Source organism: Danio aesculapii, chromosome 13 (genome assembly GCF_903798145.1).
Source record: "Danio aesculapii chromosome 13, fDanAes4.1, whole genome shotgun sequence".
Classification (NCBI taxonomy): Eukaryota; Metazoa; Chordata; class Actinopteri; order Cypriniformes; family Danionidae; genus Danio; species Danio aesculapii.
The window spans coordinates 25,747,002-25,771,860 of NC_079447.1; the positions used below are offsets into that span (position 1 = coordinate 25,747,002).

At 36.3% G+C, this 24,859-nt stretch overlaps 2 protein-coding genes across 2 annotated transcripts; one reads left to right on the forward strand and one right to left on the reverse strand.

Moving 5' to 3' along the window:
* Positions 1-485: 485 nt before the first annotated feature.
* ddx43 (DEAD (Asp-Glu-Ala-Asp) box polypeptide 43) lies at positions 486-19,593 on the forward strand. Its single transcript, XM_056471154.1, has 16 exons — positions 486-828; positions 1,899-1,954; positions 5,227-5,350; positions 5,437-5,583; positions 5,788-5,869; positions 10,023-10,179; positions 10,282-10,400; positions 10,483-10,593; positions 10,706-10,847; positions 10,950-11,050; positions 13,434-13,521; positions 14,062-14,189; positions 16,394-16,503; positions 18,464-18,602; positions 18,708-18,795; positions 19,417-19,593. Exons 1-16 carry the CDS (start codon positions 486-488, stop codon positions 19,591-19,593), a joined length of 2,112 nt encoding a protein of 703 aa, XP_056327129.1.
* Positions 19,594-20,013: 420 nt separating this feature from the next.
* Positions 20,014-24,216, reverse strand: cgasa (cyclic GMP-AMP synthase a). The gene is made up of 5 exons (XM_056471098.1): positions 23,380-24,216; positions 22,644-22,875; positions 21,564-21,827; positions 21,363-21,462; positions 20,014-21,094 (listed from the first exon to the last, which is right to left on the reverse strand). Exons 1-5 carry the CDS (start codon positions 24,214-24,216, stop codon positions 20,722-20,724), a joined length of 1,806 nt encoding a protein of 601 aa, XP_056327073.1. The 3' UTR covers positions 20,014-20,721.
* Positions 24,217-24,859: the final 643 nt, after the last annotated feature.

Here is a 24,859-nt window from a genome sequence, read left to right on the forward strand (position 1 = left end):
TACTGACCATTAATGTAGACATTAGCCTACTCATTGAAAAAAGGTGGATACTGACTAGAACAGATTTAAAATCTCTAGAGAATGCTATTGTTGTGTATAGTGTCATTGTTGTACCATTACCATTTTTGTTAAATTATTTTTATAGTTATTTTTCGGTAAAATGATAAAAAAAATAAAATAAAATGCAGTAAACATATACTATCTCAGGTCGATTTTAAGCAACATTGTCCATCAAAATATTGCAATAACGACGACAACAGAGCGATTAGTTTATTTGTTGTTGTTTTAATACTTATTTTTAAAAAATTTAATAAAATGATTTCAGTTGTCTTTTCACGGTTTTTTTATGAGTAGTCACGTGAGCGGAAATTGGTCAAAGTGATCAGTACTGTAAAGATAGTGTGTTGTGGTCACTCGGGAGGAGGATATAGTGAGGCGTTGGTTATCTCAACATTTATGTTAACGTTACATATTGTTTGTTTTAAATGTCGGATTGGGAAGATGAATACGACGGGGATGGTGTGGTGGTTTCAAAGCAGTTACCTGTTAAACCTGCGCCACTAAAATCATGGAGGCCTCCGTCACCTCGAGGTGCGCGCAATCGAGAAATCTCGAGCGCCGGTTCAAAATTCGGTGGAGACGGAGAGCAGTGGGTGAACTGGAGGAACCGAGACTCGGCTTTCGATGTCTTTGATGGTGCAGTCGGTAAAAATAACAGTTACAGTCGATCCAGGACTGGACCAACACGAAGTCGCGGTGATGGAGACCGTGGAGATTCTTCACCGGTTACTCTGAATGTGGAAAACTCATTGGTCGGGAGAATAATAGGTAAAAACGTGTGTCTTGTGATGTTTAGGAAGTTTTTCATCTATTTAACGTTAATCATGAAGAAACGTCTTGATCCTGTTTCATAAACTGATTAAAACCGTTTCTAAAAACGGTTGGTTATCGTTATGTAACGTTACGTGTTTAGGCCCCAGCGGTTGTCAGGAATATTTTCGTTGCTGTTTGCTACTCAAGCAAAAAAAAAAAAAAAACTTGCTCAATCAGCAGTTTGTTTTTACAATGAGACACTGCAGATGAAATTGAGGTAAAGTTGCTTTTATTTTCACACATTTAGACTTTATTCCTATTGATATAATTTCAGAAAAGTATCTTACTCTTTGCAAATTATAAATAACGTTAACGTTAGTGAAATCATATTAGCAACAAATGACTATCAAAGGACAACATTGTTCACAGTCAGTTAAATAGTACTAATGTCATATTTACATGATATTTCAGTCAGAATATTCAAAGTACCACGGTAAACAATATAGGGAAGATGTCACTGAACTTGTGTGAATATTTCACCATGTTTCCTCTAATTATTTATTTAAATTAATAATTCCATGCTCTGTTGTATTACACTGTTTTGTATTAAATATAATGTCATATTGTTCTAGTGGAAAAATAAAGTACATTAGATATTAGATAAACATTAGATAAACTAGAGCCATAGGTTTTTACAAAAGGGATTTTTGAGTATATCGTTATCATCATTTCATAATTCAAGTAATACTGTGAAGATTTTCACATATTTTGCTGCTTAAAATCAAGCACGTTATGTATGTAAGTCCTTAAAACATTCAGAATATGTGTAAGAATAAGACGGTTTTGTTTTGTCTGTTCTACAATGTCTCACCACCCTAATTGATTCTAAGCAGGTTTACATACAGTATGTGACAAAATAAGTAACTTAATTGTAACAGTACCATTGGTGCTGGGATTGTTGAATCGGGTTTTAATTGCTTTTATGAAATGGTTCATAAAATAATTTAAAATAGTAAAGTAATTTGGTCAAGTAACTTCTAGTTAAGAATTGATTTGGTTTGTATTGTTTCTGTTTGTCTTCTTAGGTCGAGGTGGTGCAAAAATACGAGAGCTCGAAGAGAGCAGTGGAGCGTCAATAAAGGCAAGTTAAATGCATGAGATCTACCAAAAGTCTGTTTAGTAACAAGCTCAGAAGAACCTGTATTTACACACTAGATAAAACTTTAGACTCAAGATAAGTTCCACAGTTATTTGAATAAATTTATTTTCAGATTTTTGCCTAAAATTATATTATCATTTAGTTTCATTTTGTCCAAATTCATTTTGTCCATTTTACAATACTGTTGGGTCTGATTTATAGGAAGAAAACACTGAGAGAAACTTATTCTTTATAAAACCTGCTTTTATAATCAAATTTAAAACTTTGAGAAATGTCTGATGATGCATATTGGTGAGGGATCATGGGAGTTGTGTTCTTCATTGCATCATATGCACTCCTGCAGAAATCTTGTTCATGGATGAGTATTCCAACTTTTTATCATGGAAGTATGAAGCAGAGCAAGTCGAAGTGAAACAAGACTGCTGAAGTAATTGCTTAGCAAGCATAAAGTTTCACAAATTCAGCAGAGCTTTAATTAGCTTTATTACTGCTTTTGGTTCTTCCTGGGGAAAAACAGTGCTGTCTTATCATACTATACATTAAGGTTCTGTCATAATGCTGCTCTGAGATTTTTGCGAAAATCGTTAGCTAACTAAGGTTGAAAGTTGCATCATTACAAACATTTGGTGTTTCTCAAAGCTGTCATTCCAATGAACATTCGCAAATTGCGTCGCAAACTTCTAAAACCTCTAGAGCTGTAGTTAGAACTAAAGCTGGGCGGTATATTGGGTTCTGGGGATATATCGATAAGATTCCCTAACGCAATGCGGTATTATCCAATATCGTTTATATTGATATGGTTTGAGGCCACACGTGCGCATTCGGTTCGAAACAGACCACTCCAAGGTAGCACACAAGCTCCACTTGCACAAATGTGCACATGCGCAAATGAATGATTCACTCAATGAGTCATACAGAAGGTTTTGTTCAAAATAAACGAATCGTTCAAGAACGACCCATCACTGACGTGACATGGAGGAACATGCAGTGCTGGTGTGGTGAGAAATCTATCTGACTCCCCAGACAAATCTGACTTCCCCTCGCGTGCACGCACATCACACAGTGCCTGCAGCTGTCACAGTGGTTTATCAGAAACCTTTTATCGATCATTTCTTCCACAATTGACAGCAAGAACGTACATAGAAGCCTTTTCAAATTGACAAGCAGCACCTGAATGTGTTCACAAGAATTAAAAGCGCCAAAATGGGGTGAATTTATACCGCAATTCGAAAATGAAACCACCTCACTGATTATAAGTTCAGTATTAATTACACGACGGTCCCTTCTTTACATTTTCATTACACACATTTAGCTCTGGTCTGTTATAATGACTGTTTATATTTATATGCTTAATAGGGATGCATCGATCCCCTTACTTGGATCGGATATCTGTTCGATACTGCATATTTTTGCTGGATCGGGTATCGGCCAGCTGGTACTGATCCAAATCCGATCTTGCGCTTGCACTATATTCTGTGTTTATAAGCCAACTAAGCCATGAAGGTAGCCTATTAAAAGGCACTTGGACGTTTTCATGTAGGCCTACTATATCCCAAATGTTCTGAAGCCTTTCTACAGTTTAATGTGAAGTACAGATGAATATTCACATGGTTAAATTCATGTTCACTTCAGTGCTTCCCGCCGCTGCGCCTGTCAATCATTTTCCATTCATTCACAATTCAAACTGCTTGTCGCATTTATGACAACATGAAACTCTCCAAGACTATTTGTTCCTGTTAGTTTAAATAATTAGTGGAGAAATGCATTGTTTTGCATTAAATGGGTTCATTTTGACCTGCAGCAGGAGTTCATTTCATTGCTGTTTCTACATCATGTTGCGCTGTGTCTGTTAGATCAGATCGCATTCGCAGTAGAGGAGTAGAGAGGGTTATTACCTGCTCTTCCAACACAATCTCACGGCAATTCACAACTTTTTGATTTGGTGTCTAATTTGTACATTTTAGTACGATTTGCTCATCCCCCAATGACGATTGGGTTTAGGGGTGGGGTTAGGTGCCACGGCTCCTTTTTAAAATCGTACAATTTCGTACGAATTAGCCACTAAACTGACAAAACGTAAAATACTTACGATTTCTCATGAGATCAAGCTGGCTCTTCACACCCAAAGTAGGCCTACCTGAAATGTTTAATTAGAAAAGCCTCAATAATACAATGGACAGATCCTCAACGCACTTATTTCTTCCATTTGAGCTGCTCTCTTGAAAATGTCTGCAGATACCGAAGCGCTGCAAGCTTTGTCTCCGATGCATCAAGCGCTTTCATTCACATGCTGGCTTCATGCGCAAAGGCGACGTGCGCCGTTCCGTAAGATTATTCAATGAGTTTGTTCTCCCATCCTTCAGACTGAGTTTATTCTACCAAGGGAATACTTTAAGTGATGCTAATAGTTTTAAAGCCTGGTCCATTGTGGTAAAAGTAGTTGATTTAAATTAATAAAAGTGAAACTGACGGGCGCAATATATTGTCATTAACAGAAAATGATTTAGCCTAATATAGGCTACTCTGAAACTGTGAATATGTCACTGTAATTTTATATATTAATATTTTATTTAACAGACCAGTTTGTGTTTTGGCGCTGAATCATATAAGCGGACCTTGTTTTGAACTTTCTCCGTCTCACTCACAATATTTTTATTTATTATTATTTATTTATTATTTAATATTTATTTATAAATTTATTTATATATATATATATATATATATATATATATATATATATATATATATATATATATATATATATATATATATATATATATATATCTATATCTAAATATAAATTAGGAGTGCGGTCCCCCTGCCCGCTGAATTGATTGACAGCTGCTTAATAACATGTCTCCGTAGTAACACGTATAATCATATCAACAAGACAGGACGTGCGCAAAGCAACCAGAATTAAAGGTCTGTTCAGTTTGCAAGGATCATCAATCATCATCAAATGTGATCAAAAGTAAGTTTTACAAGTTTAAAATGTTTTAAAACAGAGCACGTGTGTAATGAATTACAGCGATTTACTTCAGTTTTACTCATCACCACAGCCGCGTGTCAGAACAATTATAAAAGAAGATGCTTCAATCCTGGTTTGTGGACATTAAATCAGGTTTATTTACATTATTATAACAGATATCCATACAGCAGTGGATATGTATCCTGTCACATTTGCGCCCTTTAAAACACAATATCTTTTACGTGATGTTATACACATGACTCTTTGATCGATGTATGATTGGCAGATAACCCGTGGTGCACATGAAGCTGAAGTGCTTATCTTTGGAAGCTGTGATGCTCGGCTCAAAGCCAAAGACATGATTGAAGATCTGGTGCATGGAAATATGGGAGGTTCTGGATACCGCAATGGTAGTTGTTAATTTACAAATGTCATAGTTTTGTCAACCCTTATCTAAATTTTAAGTTTTGACATTTGAATGCATTTGAATCTCCAGGAAACAGCAATCAAGGGTATCAAAATGACTCTTGTTGGTCAGCTTCTGCTGTACAAGCGGCGGCCGCTGCAGCTCCAGCACCTACCCCCATTGACTGGACTTCACTTAGAGAAAACAGGGACAAATATGAAGCTATGAAATGGCAAGGTGAGTCTCTGGGTAATGTGGTTGTTACATCAGTTCTATCATCATATTCATTCTTAGTATATTACAAACCAGCATTACTGAATATGTATTGCTACTGTATGTTTACACAAAATAAGAATTACACTTTGATTCATATGCTGTTTGTAATATGTTGTCAGATATGAAATACTTTACCAGATTTAACGCTTTCTTTGGGTTCTTCAGATCTTCCTGTTCTAAAGAAGAATTTCTATATTGAAGCAAAATCTGTGGCTGCTCGCAGTGCTGAAGAAGTCAAGATCTGGAGGTCAGTGTTGTCTTATCGTGCCTTCTTCACATTAGCCCACAGATGGCGCAATAGATCTGTTAATGACAGCCCTTCTGGATGCTCTGACATTTGGGTATTCTTAACTGTGGTTCTAGTTCTGTTCTTGCATCTTATGCTAGAATTTAATACCTGTTCTAGTTATAAGTAGGGCCAGATGGAATCTGCAGACGTTTTTTGCTATTTCTGCTGAGAATTTTGGTAAAAAATCTGCAGATATCTGCGGAATTATTTTGAGAGTATCATAACTAAACCCTTAATATGTGAAATAAAAAATAATGTCTTTTTAACTTTTATTTAATGTTTAAAATGCAAATCCAATTAGATTCCCTTTATTTGGTGAACAAAGCAAGTCTTTCATATATCTACTAAAAGACAGAAAATATTACTTCACAAACTGCATTGTACATAAATCAGATAAATATTTTCATATTAGTCAATAATATTGCTGTAATTAATTTAAAAACTGAATAAATATAGATTTACACACATTTACTCAAGTAAATAAACAGAGTCAATGATGGGCTAAAAATCTGTGGAATTCTGTGCGAGCAAATTCCGTGTGGGCCTAGTTATAAGAAACCAAAACATTGATAAAATAATATTAATTTATTCACACTTATTCACAGTTCAGATTTCTGCTCTTTTTAACCTATTTGTTTCTTCTAATTTGTTTTCTTCAATGCAATCAAGGGTTTATTTGCTGTTTAAATAATATTTATTTATTTACTGTATCGTGTGGTTTTAAACAGAATTTTTACTCAAATTACCACTTACACTTACCATTACAAAAGCATAATACAACACGCATAACATATGCACATCAAATAGGACATTTATATTTGCAGTGTAATATTTCCAGTAAATTTCTGCTTTACAGAAATCAAGGTCAGCAACTAAGCTGATAAATTTCTGTACCAATAAGGTATTTAAAAAGCTTTTTGCTTAGTTTCTAGCTGATAAAATATTTTAGCACATCATAGCTAGTATAAATATGTTCTTTACAAACATTCTCATTACTCAATTCAGTTTATTCAGTATAACTTACATTACTATTCAAAGGTTTAGAAGTCTAACTTTTAAAAGTTTTGTATGTATATGTGTAAATGGGTGTCTTCATTTACTGTATATCAGTGTCACAAATTAATGTTTTATCAGTTAATTGTTTATCTTAGTCAGAAACATCTCAAAGTATTAAGCGCAGAGCTTAATTTGAGCTGGATCTTGCCAGATTCGAAATTCGTGTTTTGCATTCCGGTATTTATTTTTATGGATCCGGCATTAACTTGTGCGTTGTCAGTGTTTCCTCTAGAATTTATTCCAGATGTGGTGGCAGACTCTGTTGGGCCTTTTACACAGATCTACCAACTACCTGCAGCGTTATTTTATTGACAAATGTCGTGAGCGCAGTATTACAAGTCGAGATCGCATTCATATTATACGAGCGTGCGAATCTCTGTGCTCGAGCGCCGACTTCCTCTGTTCGTGCACAAAACTTCTTGCGCGCCCTCATATATACGCTGCTCAAGTGCAGATTTTCTTGTGCCCTCTCAAACGCTGCTGAAGTGCGATTTAGTGCGTTTGTGTAACGAGTATGTCTCCAACATTTATTAGATTTGCTAGGAATATTAATATCAATTAATAATAATTGCTGGCCTCACGCATCACGCACGTGTCAGTCAGTCAGCACGTCACCTTAAAGGGTTAAAAAAATAATGCACAGCAGTACTATGATTACAGAAATGTTTGCACTGTTATAATTCACTTACCTTCTAATACTTTTTGGTGTGATTATAACCCGCTATTTAAGAAAAGGCTGAATGTTTTGAAGGAGTAGCTGTAATGTAGCCGAGGCGGAATGAATTTTAGTGTGGCGCCCCGCCATGGAAGAATAAATGCAGTGGAAAATATGGTTGTGAATACATTTACATTTAGTCAGTTAGCAGACGCTTTTATCCAAAGCGACTTAAAAATGAGGACAAGGAAGCAATTTACACAACTATAAGAGCAACAGTGGATAAGTGCTATAGGCAAGTTTCAGGTGTGTAAAGTCTAAGAAGCAAAGCATTAGTAATGTAATTTTTTTTTTTTTTTGAGAGAGAGAGTACAGTTAGTGGTATAGCCAGAGAGGCAGTTGCAGATTAGGAAGGAAAGTGGAGACTAAATAGTTGAGTTTTTAGTCGTTTCTTGGCAGCAAGTGACTCTGCCGTTCTGATGCAGTTAGGGAGTTCATTCCACCAACTGGGCAAATTGAATGCGAGAGTTCGGGAAAGTGATTTTTTCCCTCTTAGGGATGGAGCCACGAGGCGACATTCATTCACAGAACGCAAGTTTCTGGAGGGAACATAAATCTGCAGAAGTAAGAGCAGATAAGAAGGAGCAAAGCCAGAGGTCGCTTTGTAAGCAAACATCAGAGCTTTGAATTTGATGTGAGCAGCAACTGGCAGCCAGTGCAAACGGGTGAGTAGCAGAGTGACATGTGCTCTTTTCGGTTCATCAAAGACCACTCGTGCTGCAGCGTTCTGAAGCAGCTGAAGAGGTTTGATGGAGTTAGCTGGAAGCCTGGCTAGTAGAGAGTTGCAATAGTCCAGTTTGGAGAGAACAAGAGCTTAAACAATGAGTTGAGCTGCATGTTCAGATAGGAAGGGTGGGACCTTTCTGATGTTATAAAGTGCGAATCTGCTTTAGCCAGTCTGAGATCCTTCACGACCGAGAGCAGGGCAGTCTCAGTTGAGTGGCCTTTCTTAAAGCCAGATTGCTTGTTGTCCATGAGGTTGTTTTGAGTAAGAAAGTCCAGGACTTGATTGAACACTACTTTCTCCAAAATCTTGGCCATGAATAGAAGTAGGGATACCGGTCTGTAGTTTTCAAGTAGCGTTTGATCCAGGTTGGGTTTCTTTAGCAGTGGGGTTACCCTAGCCTGCTTAAATGAAGTGGGGAATAAACCTGAGTCAAGAGATGTGTTAATTATGTGAGTCAGTGTTGGTATGACTGCAGGAGAAATGGCTTGCAAGAGATGAGAGGGAATGGGATCAAGCGGACAGGTGGTTGCATGGCTAGATAGCACGAGTTTGGACACCTCAGACTCAGAGAGCTGAGAAAAAGAGGTGAGTGTGTGTGGTGTTGGTGGTGTATTTTGCGTGTTTGTTGTAGGTGCAGCAAATTGAGCACTGATTTTTGCAGTTTTGGTGCAAAAGAATGTAGCAAAGTCGTCAGTAGTGAGTGTGGAGGATGCATGTGGAGGAGGATAGAGGAGGGAGGAAAAATGTTTTAAAAAGTAAGCAAGGATTGGTGGCACTGTTGATTTTCTGACGAAAGTATTTCTGCTTTGCAGAAGCAGAATACCTATGTGAGTGAGTGTGAGAGAGAGAGAGAGAGAGAGAGAGAGAGAGAGAGAGTAACATAGCGAAGGCTGCACACACACACATGACTGTAGTCACCATGCGCAATATTTTCAGCCAATCAGCTTTCTTATGTTTAATCTCTCTTGTTGGTTGGTGATTATTGTTTCGCGTGCAGTGAGCAGCGAAGATAAATAATGGCATAGTGACCTGCCCAAATAATATTTATATTTTCAAAATGGCAAAGAGGCAATCGCGCATATTTTAATTTTTTAAAACCACAAGTTAATCTGATAATGAGCCCGATTAAAAGAGATCTTGAAAAGATGAAACTGCACAAATAGATCAGGATAGCGGGAAACTGAAGCAAAGCAATCTCAAGTCAGCCAGAAAACATCACAGAAGAGGTAACTGTGGGCTCTTAAGGATTTGACTGAGTCATTTAATTATTTTCTTTTACGCTTGGCACAAAATGGTGAAGTGAACTGAATAGTGTCTGTTCATAAAATTTATGTTTGTAGCTACATGTTTTTATCATCCATGACTTTCCTATAACGGCACAAAATAATCAAAGACTGTTCAGAAATGTAATGCTCTTTTTTTTTTCGCTATCACCGTTTAATAACGCCATGTTTTGGGAAAACTGAAATTGTGTGGTGGACGTCGGTCATGATAACTTTTCTTTTTTCCTGTTTTTTTTCCGGGAATTATTCATTTGCATTTGCACTGATTAAAGGCATGGTGTTGTACATAATTGTATTGTTTTTGTACATCATGCTTCTCTAACAAAACAGAAAAGAGAACAACAATATCTTTGTGGACGATTTGAAAGATGGTGACAAAAGAACCATTCCCAGTCCAGTGTGTACGTTTGAGGAAGCTTTTGCTCACTATCCTGGCATCATGGAAAACATTGTCAGAGTGGGGTTTAAAAAACCAACTCCCATTCAGGTAAAGAACTCTCTCTCATGTTACTTCTAACTGTTTTTCTGCCATATGTAAAATAAGGCATGCAGATGAATGGAAACCTGGTTAATTTCCCTCATGGTTCAGTCGCAGGCCTGGCCAGTAGTCCTGAATGGAACTGATCTAATTGGAATAGCCCAGACAGGAACAGGCAAAACTCTGGCCTACCTCCTTCCTGGATTTATTCATATGGATGGACAACCAATGTAAGTCTGTTCCAAAGTTCACCTTTTTGTTAACAAATATATCTATTTTACTCTGTCTGATTTATGTACATATTTATTGTAGGCCCAGGGACAAAAGAAATGGCCCTGGCATGTTGGTTTTGACTCCCACTCGTGAGCTGGCTCTCCAGATCGAAGCAGAGTGCAACAAATACAGCTACAAGGGATTCAAAAGGTGCTGTAATTATAAGCTCTCCAAATTAATTCAAATTTAATCCAGAATTTAGGGATTCGTCTAGTGTCCCCTGTTGTGTGTTTTTGCTCAAATATTTGTACAGTTGTTTTAGTATCTGTATCTATGGAGGAGGTGACCGAAAGGCCCAGATTAAAGTAGTGACCAGTGGTGTGGACATTGTCATTGCAACACCTGGACGGTTAAATGATCTACAGATGAATGAGCTTATCAACTTGCGCTCCATCACCTATCTGGTAAGGTTATAGTTTTCGTAAATTGAAATAAGGATACGGATGAGATTAATTTTTTTTGTGTCCATGATAAAAATAATTTTGTATGAATGCGTTTTTTTCCAGGTGTTGGATGAGGCTGATAGAATGTTGGACATGGGATTTGAACCTCAAATTATGAAAATCATTCTGGATATTCGGCCTGACAGACAAACGGTTATGACTAGGTAATTCATTTGATACTTGAAGAATATCTTGATTGCAGGTTGGACAGGGTATTCTTTTTTATTTTTGCTGCATTAGGCAGTCTTGCAAACTATTTTCATTAAAAAGGTGCTAAGCTCTACCCGAAAAGTCGCTAAATGTCACTAGATTATGACATATGTCAATTTGCATATTACTGGCGTCATCATGTCCAATTGTTTCTGTTTTTTAACAGCCTATGGTTAATAAAGGGGTATTTATATTTATATTTGCACTACATTTTATGTATGTTATACAAGTTTTATGTATGTAGCTATATTTATAGCTGTTTGAATACAGTATATCAGTATAGATGTGTAGTGAATTTGCAGTTATCTTTTAGATGTAATAAACTCAGACATGTTCCAAAACTGTCACTAAAATATCTTTGATTGTGTCTGTGCCAATAGTCTAGTGGTTAGTGCGTCGACATATAGCACCCAGGTGCTCGCGGCGACCCGAGTTCGATTCCCGGCTCGAGGTCCTTTGCCGATCCTTCCCCTCTCTCTGCTCCCCACACTTTCCTGTCTTTAAATCTCCACTGTTCTATTAATAAAGGTGAAAACCCCCATAGAAATAATTATTAAAAAAAAAAAAACTTTGATTGTGGACAAGAAAAAAAAAAAGTCAAATGAAATTGTCAAATTTGAAACAATAGAGAAGCAGATCGCTTTGACTGTACTAGGGAAATACCTCACACTCGCGGTGCTAAATGATTTGCCACCAGTACGCAGGGGGATGGCTCGCTCTTAGGCTACTGGTGGGAGAGACTACTGTACGAGGACTGGGCCGCCTGTGAGTGCTCTGAGGGGGGGTTAGGGGCCGACGGCATCACCCGCAGCCAGTGGTGGAAAGAGTACTGGAAAATCATACTCAAGTAAAAGAACCATTACTTGCCTAAAAATGTAGTGCAAGTAGAGAGAAAGTATCTGTTGTAAATAATACTCAAAGTATGAGTAAAAAATAGCCGTTTCAAAAGTACTCAAGAGTAGTAAATAGTGAGTATTACGCTGTAAAAAGCTTATGCATTTATATGTAATTTGTGGATGTGTGTAAACGTGACATTCTGTAATGCATTTAGCTATTGCCCAGCAGGCACACAATGTCATAAGATGTTAATATTAGGTTAGATTTAGGTCGTGACTTCAGGTGACCAAAATTCAAGTCTAGCCAGCGATGTCCTATAACAATGTCAAATGAGGTTGATTTTAGGTTGTGTTGGAAAGTGACCAAAATCCAACGTCAGGCCAACATCTTAAACCAATGTCATATCAACGTCAAATACTGACATTTAGGCCCAATCCTAATTCTACTCCTTTGACTTTCCTCTTCCCCCTTACCCCTCGCTTTGCGCGTTCACATGAAGGGGGGGTAGGGGTGTCCCAATTCACTTAAGCTTAAAGGCATAGGGCTAAGGGGAAGGGGTAGATACCCCTTCGATTGAAGATTTTTCAGGACCACACTCAAAACCAAGGGGTAATAAAATTTCCCAGAATACACCAGCCACAACGGCAGGATAGTTGCTCCTGGAAGTAAGTAGCTCCCCAAATTATTATTTTTTTTGTCATTATTATCAATTTTTACAAACAAACATGTGTTTTAATATATTCATAACCGCGTTCGTGGTTTACCATCATGCTTTAAATAAAAACGCTAAAATAAAAACCGCTAAACTTCGCAATCTATAATCCATAATAATAACTCCTGTATAGCAGTCCCACAACATACTGTCACTCGATGACACAAATACCTGTCAGAAAAGTCTAGTGGCTGGGAATGAGCTTTTTACAGTGTCTGCTGTAATGTTAGTGTTGTTTGCGTGTGTTTACATAGATGAATATGGCCACTGTGTAAATGCACAGTATTACAATCTTATTGCCACATTAGATTGTTATGATAACATAATATATGCCTTCAGTGATTTCTTGAAGATAAATACCAAAAAGTAAAGCAACTGGAATAACTACAGCAGTCGTGATCGTCAATCTCATGAAGATCATATGAGATCCAGACGTCATTCGTTTTCATTTCCAAACGAAATGCAATTGGGGTGGGGAGGGGTCTGAAAAGTCGCTAAATACAGAGACAAAGTCGATAAGTTGGCAACACTGGCATAAACGCAAAGCGTATTTGTTTTGAGAGTTAAGGAATGGTTAACTTCAATCTTACTCATCCATGGTCCTTTTTTTTTTGACTCACCAAAGACAAAAATTAAAAGTAATGTTCTACTACAGGAAAAAACAAGCTTACATCTTGCGAAAGCCCGAGGTAAATCAACAGTCGTTTTTACAGTTTATTTTCAAAGCAAAATGGATATTTTCCTCTGCATTTATTCAATTTGTATCTCTATCTCTCTTTCTGTTGCAGTGCCACCTGGCCACCAGGTGTTCGGCGACTGGCCAAATCCTACCTGAAAGATCCCATGATGGTTTATGTGGGCACACTGGATCTAGCAGTGAGTGAATATTTACATATGTGTTTATATATATATATATATATATATATATATATATATATATATATATATATATATATATATGTATATATATATGTATATATATATGTATATATATATGTATATATATATATATATATGTGTGTATATATATGTATATGTATATATAGATAAATATATATATAAATATATATATTTATATATATGTATATGTATGTATATGTATATATAGATAAATATATATATATATATATTATATATATATATATATATTATATATATATATATATATATATATATAGATAAATATATATAGATAAATATATATATATATATATATATATATATATATATATATATATATATATATATATATATATATATATATATATATATATATATATATATATATATATATATATATAATGTGTGTGTGTGTTTATATTGGGTTATGCTCCAATAACAGATCAAATATAGTTTTTTTGGTTTGGCCTCCTTAATAAAGGTCCCCAGTTAACTTCTGTGTCTGTCTGTCTTCAGGCAGTAAACACTGTTCAGCAAACGGTGCTGTTTGTGCAGGAGGATGAAAAAAAAGACTACGTTTTTGATTTCATTCACCGAATGGAGCCTCGGGACAAAGTACTAATATTTGTTGGAAAAAAACTCAAGTAAGTTTAAAGTGAGATGAGTTCTTTTTTATGAAACAGGATATGGGAGGAGCTTCACACACTGAAGTTTCGCTGAAATGGCATTGCATATTATGATTTTACTGCGATCGCTTGACATGACAATGGGTGACCATTTGCTCAGGAATAATGTGGGTTGAATAGTTTGCGGGGAAATGCTTCTCTTTTCTAGAAATGAAACTTGGCATTTCTCCATTGTCAGAGAGTGTTGCTGTTTAATAAATGGCAGTTCTTACTGTCACTTTCTTTTCTACACCTCGATATGACAGGCATTGTTTTTTGTCAAAAGTTGCGCAAACATTAAAACAGGTTCTTTGTCAGACTTTCATGCTGGCATTTTCATTTGGTGCGAAATAAGACTGCTCAGAAATTGCCAGATACTCGGTCTGCATTGAATCAAGTGCTTCAAGATTATATGGGTTTATTGGTTATAATCACAACAAAGGTTGTTTAAAATGGGACTGTTCACCCAAAAACAAAAATTGCCATAATTTACTAATCCTCTCTTTGTTCTAAATCTTTATGGGTTTCTATTTTCAATTGAACACAAAAGAAGATATGAAGAGTTTAGATGCAAAACGCTCTAAATCCATAGGTTCAGAAGTTTCATTTTATATGTAATGATAAGGTTAACAGCTGGTAAATACCTTTTTTCAAAAATGCCACTTTAGATAATTCTTTGGGTTTTTTTTACAAGGTAGATTGTCTTTTGCGTCAAAACCAGCTAAATCCACTTCTGCTTTTTTTGCAAAACCCTCTAAATCCACCTATTGGGACAAGACATTGTAATTAGTTGAAAAATCACTAAAGATGCAATTAGAAATTATTTTACCAGACATAAAACACATTACACAAACCACCTAAAACTAAAAATGTATAAATCTGTCAAGTAAGTGGAAGTTCATTCTTCTGTGATAAACCAGGGAAAAAGAAGAAGGAGAATGAATGAAATCTGTTAAGTAAGTGCATTAAACAATAACATTAAAACTGACTTTAATTAAATCTTAACAATCTGTTGTCATTTCTGGTATTTGGGATTTAGATTTAATGTAAGTAGAACAATGTAAACATTGTAAACTAAGCTTAGTAGATTCAAATAATGTAGTGTAAAAACATTGTGAAACATCAATATCTGTGCATTGTCCATTAATATAAAAAGCTTATCAGATGTATAGGGATTATGAGGTAAAACAAATAATGTATAGTTTTATACATTATATTTATCTTTTAAAAAATTGCCTAAATTAGCAAATAAAACACAAGGTAGGCCTACTCTGCAAAAAGGGGATGTCTCTCAGACAATTTTAGAAGCTGTCATTCATTTATTTTCACCATACTTAAGGTCTTGGTCTCTTGTTTATCCTCATAGCATCTACGTGGGATAAAATAACAGCATCTTAACTGTCTTTCATAAAATGGAGTTGCCGTTTAATGTATAGTAATTTGGACTCATTCAAAGTAGTTTTCTTTTTCTTACAATGCACAAAGATTTGAGGTAAAGGACGTTTTCATTTGCCATTCACTGATAGTCGGACAGGCTCATCCAGTTCATCAAACTCCGTCTTTTAAAATAGGAAGCAGAATAAAACAGTCTCCTCATAAAAGCCGGCGTATCAGTGTCCTGCTACATTGAAAACATATGATTCCATTCGCACCTTCTAATCGGTTCTCGGGATATAGTAGCTTTTGCTGTCAAAGGCAAGTAGCGTTTAGCGGCTTTTGCCAACAAACTGTTATTTCTCAATGCGCTGATGCTGGGATTTGGATGATTAGAAGCAAATCTATTTGTTGATGGTGTACTACGTGCCTAAAGCATTCACTTAGTATCATTATCTCATTTTTGGCGGAAGTGGCCTTTAGCGGCTTTTCCATCTGAACTCTTCATATACTGAGGAAACCTGTAAATATTGACTTCCATAGTATTTCTTTTTACCACTATGGATTTCAATGATTACATGTTTCTGGCATTCTTCAAGCTTTATTCTTTATTGCTTAACAAAATAAAGAATCTCACAAAGATTTGAAACCACTTTAGTGTGAGTAAATTGTCATCTTTTGTCAGACTTTGCTTGCAAGAAAGATGCACAAAGACCACTATTTGATTTGTGTGGTGACCTGTGAGAGTGTGATCAACTGACTGGCTGTCCATTTATAATCCTCACAGTTTTTTCCCCCTTGCTGAATAGAGCTGACGACCTCTCCAGTGACCTGTGTCTTCAGGGTGTAGCAGTTCAGTCTCTGCATGGAGACCGAGAGCAATGCGACAGAGAAGAGGCCCTGCAGGACTTTAAAGATGGTACAGTATGTTAATAAGCAGCAAATAGAATTGTGGCGTGTAGTTTCTGTGCCAGTAGCAGCACCAAATGGAATTGGTAAAATGCTGACTACTGCTGACAAATAGGTAGCTTTGTTTTTAACCATGACTGACACCAAAAATGCACACTTGATTAGGACTGAGCGATTCAATGAAAAGAAATGCAAACTAAAATTCAAAGCCTCTAACAGATGAAATTTCATAATTTAATACTGTTAATACTTTCCCTTTCAAAACATACTACAGCATGTGAATTCAGTATTATATGCTACATGTATAGCCATTCTGCTTGCAGTTTTTTCAGAATCTCACTCTGCAAGTGGTGAATTAAAAGACTTTAACCTCTTAATCAACAACCCTCTAGAAAGAAAGAAAATCACACACAGGTGTGACCAAACTTTAAACTTGGAGATGAATTATTCGATTTCACTCGCTAGTGATTGTGGCTTACAGTAAATTTGGTGGACTGAACAGACTGACAGAGTGTTTAAGCTTCCCTGAAACTCCTGTGTTATATCAGTGGATGCACAGTAGAGTTGTCGCGATACCATTAATTTATCTTGCGTTACTATACCTGCTGAAGTATCATGATACCAAGTAGTATTGTGATACGGTAATTCATAACTCAAATTATAAAGAAAATTGTCAGAAATACTATATTTTGCTATAATAGGCCTACTTGAATTTAGTTCATAATTCTTGAAAAAAGTATTATTTGCACGCCACTTCACCTACAATTTATTCATTCTTTTTGTTTATTTTGTAGATAACTGACTAATTTATTAATTTATTTTAAACCATAATGCATATCTGCACAACCCTAACCCTAATGCAGCATATCTGACGCACTGTAAACCTGTATTTTGTCTCAGAGAATGCGAGTCTCTCATATCTTTCATACCATATTAGGCAGGAATAGCAGCAATTCCAAGGCCAGCGCTTATGCGTTACCACTGCATCTTGATTTCAGCAAAACAGTTTGACCGAACGCATGAGAGTAATATTCAGAAACTCAGCAGTTTATCTGTAGGCTGGAAGCAAAAGTTTTAGTGTTTTGACTTTTTTATTTTTTATTTATGACTTATAGTTGGTCTTTGTTTCTAGGAAGTTTCAAAAGCGTTTCAAGCAATGTGTTTTTGAAATATTCAGCGAATTACCAAAGAAATAGTTTGTTTTCAATTATTTTATTATCACTAAGAGAAGAAATGCGCCGATTTATTATGTTTTTGTACTGATTGTTTTAGTGTGTTGCAGTTAAGTTCATATGCCTTAAACCCAGAGATTTTTTAGTTTTGGTTCTTTTTTCAAATAATTAGAATTTGCATTTTAAGATGATTTGTATGTTTTAATTGAGCAATGATGTTTTTTAATTAAAATATATATTAGATACGTTATCATTGCAACAATGGCAGAGTAATTGAGAAGCTATTGTCCATCTATATTATGGCATGCATCGAGAAAAAATGGCTAATCAGCACATAATATGATTGTGCATTAAAATTGCAGTTTTCTGTTGTTAGAACATGACCACCCCTCTCGTTCTCAAGCACAAGTGTGTGTGCCCAGGTCATCGCCATGGATACAATCCATTTCCCAATTACATATATAAATAGCAGATTCAGTGCTACCAAGTAAAAAAATAAATATATATTTTGAGATCAAATAATATTGCATGCCCACTAAAAATACAATGTTCCTTAACCAGATGGTTTTTAACTTGCTAGTAATAGAATGTTCTAGTCGTGTTGTTGTATTCCTTTTTTTTTTAGTTGGCTAGTCTAGTTGCCAAACTTTAGGGAAAATAATCAAGATTTATTAATTTTTTCACCATATCAGTTAAACAAATCTAAGAATGGAAAGACAGTTGGTTCCCAATACAAACCCGTCAGGTGTTAAAAATGATCTAATCTTACCATCTACCTGTCTATGGTTGCTGTTGAAGGTCGTGTGCGTATTCTGGTGGCGACTGACCTGGCCTCCAGGGGACTAGATGTGCATGACATCACGCATGTGTTCAACTATGATTTCCCGAGAAATGTGGAGGAGTATGTGCATCGTGTTGGGAGAACAGGTCGTGCAGGGTGAGTTAATCAGGGTGTGACTGAATTATCCGAAACCGTAAGAATTTTGATAACAATGGAATAATTCAGGCTCTTTATGTAAAAAGAGTCTCTGTCTTGAACCAGGAGGTCCGGTGAATCTGTAACCCTGGTGACGAGAGAGGATTGGAGAGTAGCAGCTGAGCTAATCACCATCCTGGAGAGATCTGGTCAGGTAAACAACTGCAGGCATTCACTCCATTCGTTATGTCTGTCACTCACTGCTATGCAAATCTCTACCTCAGGCCCTTAGTTATAAATGTGGAGATTCTCACAAATTGCATTGTGTATTTGTTTTGAGAATGTTGTGGAGTAATACAGACAAAAAACAAACAAACTGATACAATATATAAATACAATATATAAATAGACATATATTTATTTATTTATTTAATGATCAGTTTATTGATATTTTTGCTTTTTTTTATGGTAGTGAACATTTATTTATTTGTGTCAGTAAAGCCTAAAGTTTTGGTATTGCTAGTTTCAAATTGGTCCCACCCTCCAGAAACCTTGGTTTCACTTTAGATATTTTTAGTCCATCAGTAATATTGCAGAACAAACATTACTGTACATTTGAAGATGTATTTGTCACTTTCATTTCAAATGTTAGAATTCCCCACACTTAACAAGGGTTTTGAACAAGCTTTCCGAAGACTCGCTGCAACAATCTGCAAGTAGAAGTTATTAAAACCAAGTGCTTTGCTTCTTGTTCAAACTACTTGTTAAATGAGCTTAAACGGCACGATACTTGTTGATTTTCTGAATTTGTATAAAGCATTTTTCCTTTCATTAGGATGTACCAGAAGAACTAGTACTAATGGCTGAGCGTTATGAAAAACACCGGAGGGAGAAAGAAATGTTTGGACCCAGGGGCGGAAGAGGAGGAGGAGGAGGAGGAGGAGGAGGCGGCGGCGGAAGAGGGGGAGGACGAAGAGGTGGTTATAGAGGAGGCTCAGACCTGCCTTTCTAATATATTGGAAGGTAATATTTACTTTTTTTGCTTCACCAGATGTTTCTTAAAGACATGTGTGCTTTTTGTATCTGTTACTGTAGTATTTATTTTTAATTGTATCTTTCAGGTTGATGCCACTGTACTCAGTAGGTCCATAAGCTTTTAAAGTGTTAATCCTCTCATTTGTAGAGAGGCCTGTAAAGTCATTGTAATTGACTATTTACGTTTTGTAAACTGATTCATTTCTGCTTGATGTTTCTTTAATATTAAGATTTTTTTTCCAAGTTCAGTAACATTATCTGCATTGAAATTAGGTAAAACAAGCCTAAATGTAGACGATGTAGCAGTGTTGTTCAGTTGAATACATCAAATAAAAGCCGTAAAACCCTTTTTTTTTTTTAAGATGTTTATTGTATTACACTACATTTGATCATCAAGATAAAAGCACAACATGTTTATAAATAATGCATAATTAGAAGAAAATCAATCACGAAAGGGCACCCTTTTTGCAAAAATGTAATACAAGTCTTTGGTGTTTCCAGAATGTGTCTGAACTTTTATCTTTAGATCATTTATGTAACCCTGTTGAAACCTTTGGCCAGAGTGATCTGATTTTGTGGGTATGCCTTTAAATGCAAATAGAGCAGTGTTTGGGCATGTCCGCTTCAGAAGCATAGCCCAGTGACGTGATTTGTATGGTTATGACTTACATGGCAATCAAAGTGCAGTAAGAGTAAATGCATGACATTTACTGTAAGACGACGCTAGTTTTCACCCCATTTGCCGTTTATTTATAAACTTTATAAACTAAATTTATTTGTTCAAAATTCTATAAAAAATACAAAGTCTGCCACTACAACTGGAAGTTGGTTCACAGATAGTTGAAAATACTTTAATCTCAGTTTCTTTGCAAATCCTGTCATGGTTTGCCTCACAGAGCTGACTGAGGTGACACTGATAAATGCCTGTCTTTCAATAGCAGTGGGTGGGTATAATATCACTGTGATGTCACGTTATGGATGGTCTCGGGATCAATGGATCCTGGTTTACTTTTATTTTTATTATATATTTTTTAGATTTAAAAAAAAGACTAGATGAATTTATTATTTTAAGATGGCTGCGTACACAATTCCAACACATTTCTGTTCAAACACCTGGATTTTGCAGAATAGGTGCCCTATAACTGAATATAGGAAATGTATTGTTCAGTTGAAATTCAATTTCTTTCGCCAGGAAATCACAGTTGCTAATGGAGACATGATTTAAGAGGTTGTGGGATGGAATGAAGAAGTTTGGGAGTTGATGATTTCTTAGGTGTTTGACAAAATCTTCCAGAAGCTGCTTAAAACAGTTGACTAGCTGATCGTAAGCCCACTCGCTGTCAGTTGCTCTTAAAGCACAAGCGTGGAGCAGGGTGGTCTTTGCATGATAAGAGCAAAAACTGGACATCTTAGTGGATTTGGAGCTATCATTTTTGAGCTGTTGTAGAAGATACTTCAGAAGTTTTAGACACACTTTCCTGAAAGGGTGAAAGAAATTGAAATGAATCATAGTTTGATTGAGTTGTTGAGTGGCTTGAATGTGCTTGTTTCAGTGTACTATTAGAATTCTTTTAAGTGATTATGGTTCTTTCTGTAGACCAGTATTTTAATGGAAGTAGATAAGAACTGGCACAATGGACAATTTCTGCACCAAAGTAAATTATCTTACAGTATCAAGTGCAGTACCGTAAAGTGTCTTTAATAACCATATTAAAGCTTAATACATGAGAAGAACAGAATAATTACCGGCAACATTTCTGTCCACGTCCCTCACAGCATATCTTGGTGTGGCCATGTTCATTTAAAATTTCTTTTTCGATGTGTGAAAAAGAGATTCGCCAGGAATCTGCATAGAGAACAATTTGCAAACAATTTGGTGATGTTATTTTGGGCACTTGCTCCATTAATATGGCATAATGTAAATTACTGATTGTGGGCATAGCATACCTTTTGCAACAACTCCATCATGCTCTGCATTTCCCATCCCCTCATATTTAGGCACCAGGTAGAATGGCTGACGTTTCATATTAGCTTTCTCCTTTTTACCAAGCCAGTTCTCTACTTTGAAGCCATCCTTTGTAAAGTCTGGCCAGCTTGCACGGTGAACTTTAAGACCAAGAACAAAGTCGACAGAAATTTTCTTCCTACCTTCTGTCACTTCTAGTGTCACTGCAGGACACTTCGGCTTTTTTCTCAAAATTTTAATTTCGTCTATAAAAAAGCAAACAAAGCTTTTGGTTAATTTCATATGAACAATGATTAATGTGCAGCAATAAAGCTTATTTTTTTTGTCTATGACTCCTAAATAGTGTTTCTACATAGCTCCATAACAGGTTTAAAGGTAGCTGTTGTCAGTTCTGCAACTTAAGATGGCATGCAGTTTAGAATCGTCTCAATTTGCTGCTGCAACTTATGTTTACTGACTAGCCAATAAAACAAAGTACAGATTACATAGTGCTAAAACATTAAAAATCATGGAGGCGTTATGTAAATTAATGAGCATGTGGGAGCAATGGTCTTGCTTGCAGGACATCCCATTTAGCTACATCCTGTAAAAAAAGGCTAGATCCTTCACATCAATTCAAAGCTGAATTCATCCACAGTGTGTTAACACCTCATCTTTTCACAACACCTCAGTTTTAAAAGAAAGCATACACGGAAAGAATGAGTAGTAAAAATAAACCACCTATGTTGACCAGCACATGTTTGAGGGGATTAAAAGATCATTTCAGCTCGGTTTTAACTGAGTACAAATACTTTTGAAGAAAAAGTGCAGCCACAGGACAAGTTTGAATCCTTAGAATGTGCATTTGTCTACGTAAAAACTATAATGTGATTGTAAGAGGCAGCTCTAAGTCTTCCCACATTTATCCAACAGAGTACAACAGAATAGACTGTAATCTTCTGAATCTTCTGAAATTATATTTTATAACATTTATATAAAAATAGATTACACTTCTGAAAAACAAAATCAGGTAATAACAGTTAACAGATAATGTAAATAAGGATAATAAAGTTTCAACTTACACGGGAGGTCTGTAGCCTTCTCCACAGCTTTTTTAACGGCATCTCTGAATTCATTCAGCATGTCGCTGGCCTGAATGGTCTTGTCTTCATTTAGGAATTTGTCCAGGGGATGTTTGTTTGGGTGCCGTTTCAGTGCAATACTGTAAAATGCTCCAGCCTCATCGAACATCTGAATGTCCACTCTCTCCACAGGAACGGTCAGCATCACGTCAAATTCATCCGGTTCACAAATCTAAAATGTAGCAAAATTATAGCTTATGATTATTGTTTTGACCTATAAAAGTCTTTTATGAGCAATTACCTGAATCTCAATGATTAGACATATAAAAACCTTCAAATTTGTAGCATAAAGGCATTGTTTACATGCATATTCTGGTAAAAATAAACTATATTTATAACTTATCTGCCAATAACTGCAGTGCTATTGTGATATTCCACACACACGAATGTGGACATTATTAGCATTCTCTTGTTGCGTAACTGGTTATACCTGTAATTATATTTTTATCATGTGATGAGTTATTTCATCCTTTGAGTTCTTGCATTCTCTGATGTAAATCAATATTCAGTTATGATTATTCTGATATGTCGATTTACGGAAATCACCTAATTATAAATATTTATAGGTCTTATTCTGGTTTGTATAACCAATGTTAATCTCTTAAACTAAGACAACTGAATGTTCACTGAATGTGAAATGTGTATCACTTCACTTGTATCATGTTGTATCACTTACTTTAAGGTTTTCGTAATAACTTCCCGTTCGTAAGCGCTCGACATCTGCACACCAGGTCGTGTCTTGTTTCAGGTGTGCAATGACTTTCTCCGTGATGGCATTAACACATCTGGATGCTTCAGATCGCTCGGATTTTTTGATCGTTAATTTGTCAACAGTTGCTTTAAGGATGTCTTCCAGTGGGTCTTTTACTGCAGTTTTTTCGGTGCTTTTCGGTTTGCGGTCAGGGCTGCGCGCGCTGACCGCTGGAGAAGCGTCACGTGCGTTTTTCGCTCCAGGGAAGCCGGTTTTGGGAGTAGATTTATTTCTTGTAGATGATGCTGTAGATTTTTGCTCTAATTTGCTTTCAGAATTTTCTGGTGTTGCTTCTCTGTCATGGTTTGGATGACCTTTCTCCTTTTTGCTCGGTCGTTTCGGTGCTGTTTTTTCGCCTGACTTCCCATTGGCGGTCTGCTCAGTTTTGCCTTCACTTTCACAGTCAAGAGTTGTCTTTCTTTTACTCTTTAGTTTGTTTTTTGCACTGTCTTGTCTGTCATTCTCGCCTGTTTCTTTATTAACAGAGGCTGTTTTAGATATCTCACCGTGCTTTTTTTCAGACTTGCTCTCGGAGTTGTCCAAAGACTTAATATCTCCGTTTGAATCATCTTTCTGCTTTTTGCTCCGTCCCCGTTTTAGTAAAGGAGTTTCTTGAAGTTTGTCTTCACTTTCACATTCATGACCGTCTTTGTCCTTTTTCTGCGCTTCATTCTTTCTACTTGTTTTTGCTCGAGCTTTGGCTTTGGGTTGTTCATCAGGACTCGTCTGGCGGACGCAGCCTGGTCTCCTCTGGTTGCTCATGATGGCAGGTGTGTTCACGAGGTGGAGAGCGCGGTTGTGCTTTTAAGGAAGAGTGACGTCATGATACAGATGGTGCCGTGCCAGCCTCGAAATGATTCACTTCCTCGGTGTTATGACGTATTTATTTCGTGACTTTAAAAATAAGTTTCACCACACATTTATAGGGTTTCCTTGTGTTTTGAGTTTGTGGACAAAAATATGTATACGAGGGCTGTTTGTCAGTATGTCCAGTGCTGAAAGTACTTGAAATTGAAATTTAAATGCTTGGTGTTAAGCAGGGGTTCTGGGACCTCTTGCTAATTTGTACTCAGTGTTTGCCCCAAGTCCCCACATATCTTCGTTTTACAACTATCAATAAGCATTATAGACTAATTATTGCATATTGATGGTTAATAAAGGACCTGATATGGACAGATTATTAAATTAACTGAGCCTAAGCAACTATATACTAATAACTAGAGACTATACTGTAAACTGTATGAGTGATAAACATCATTCTACTGTCTCATGTAAATAACACTAATGAAACATTGCCTTGACCAGCTTATAAATTATAAGACAGGGGTGTCCAAACTCAGTCCTGGAGGGCTGGTATTCTGCATAGTTTAGCTCAAACTTCCTTCAACACACCTGCCTGGAAGTT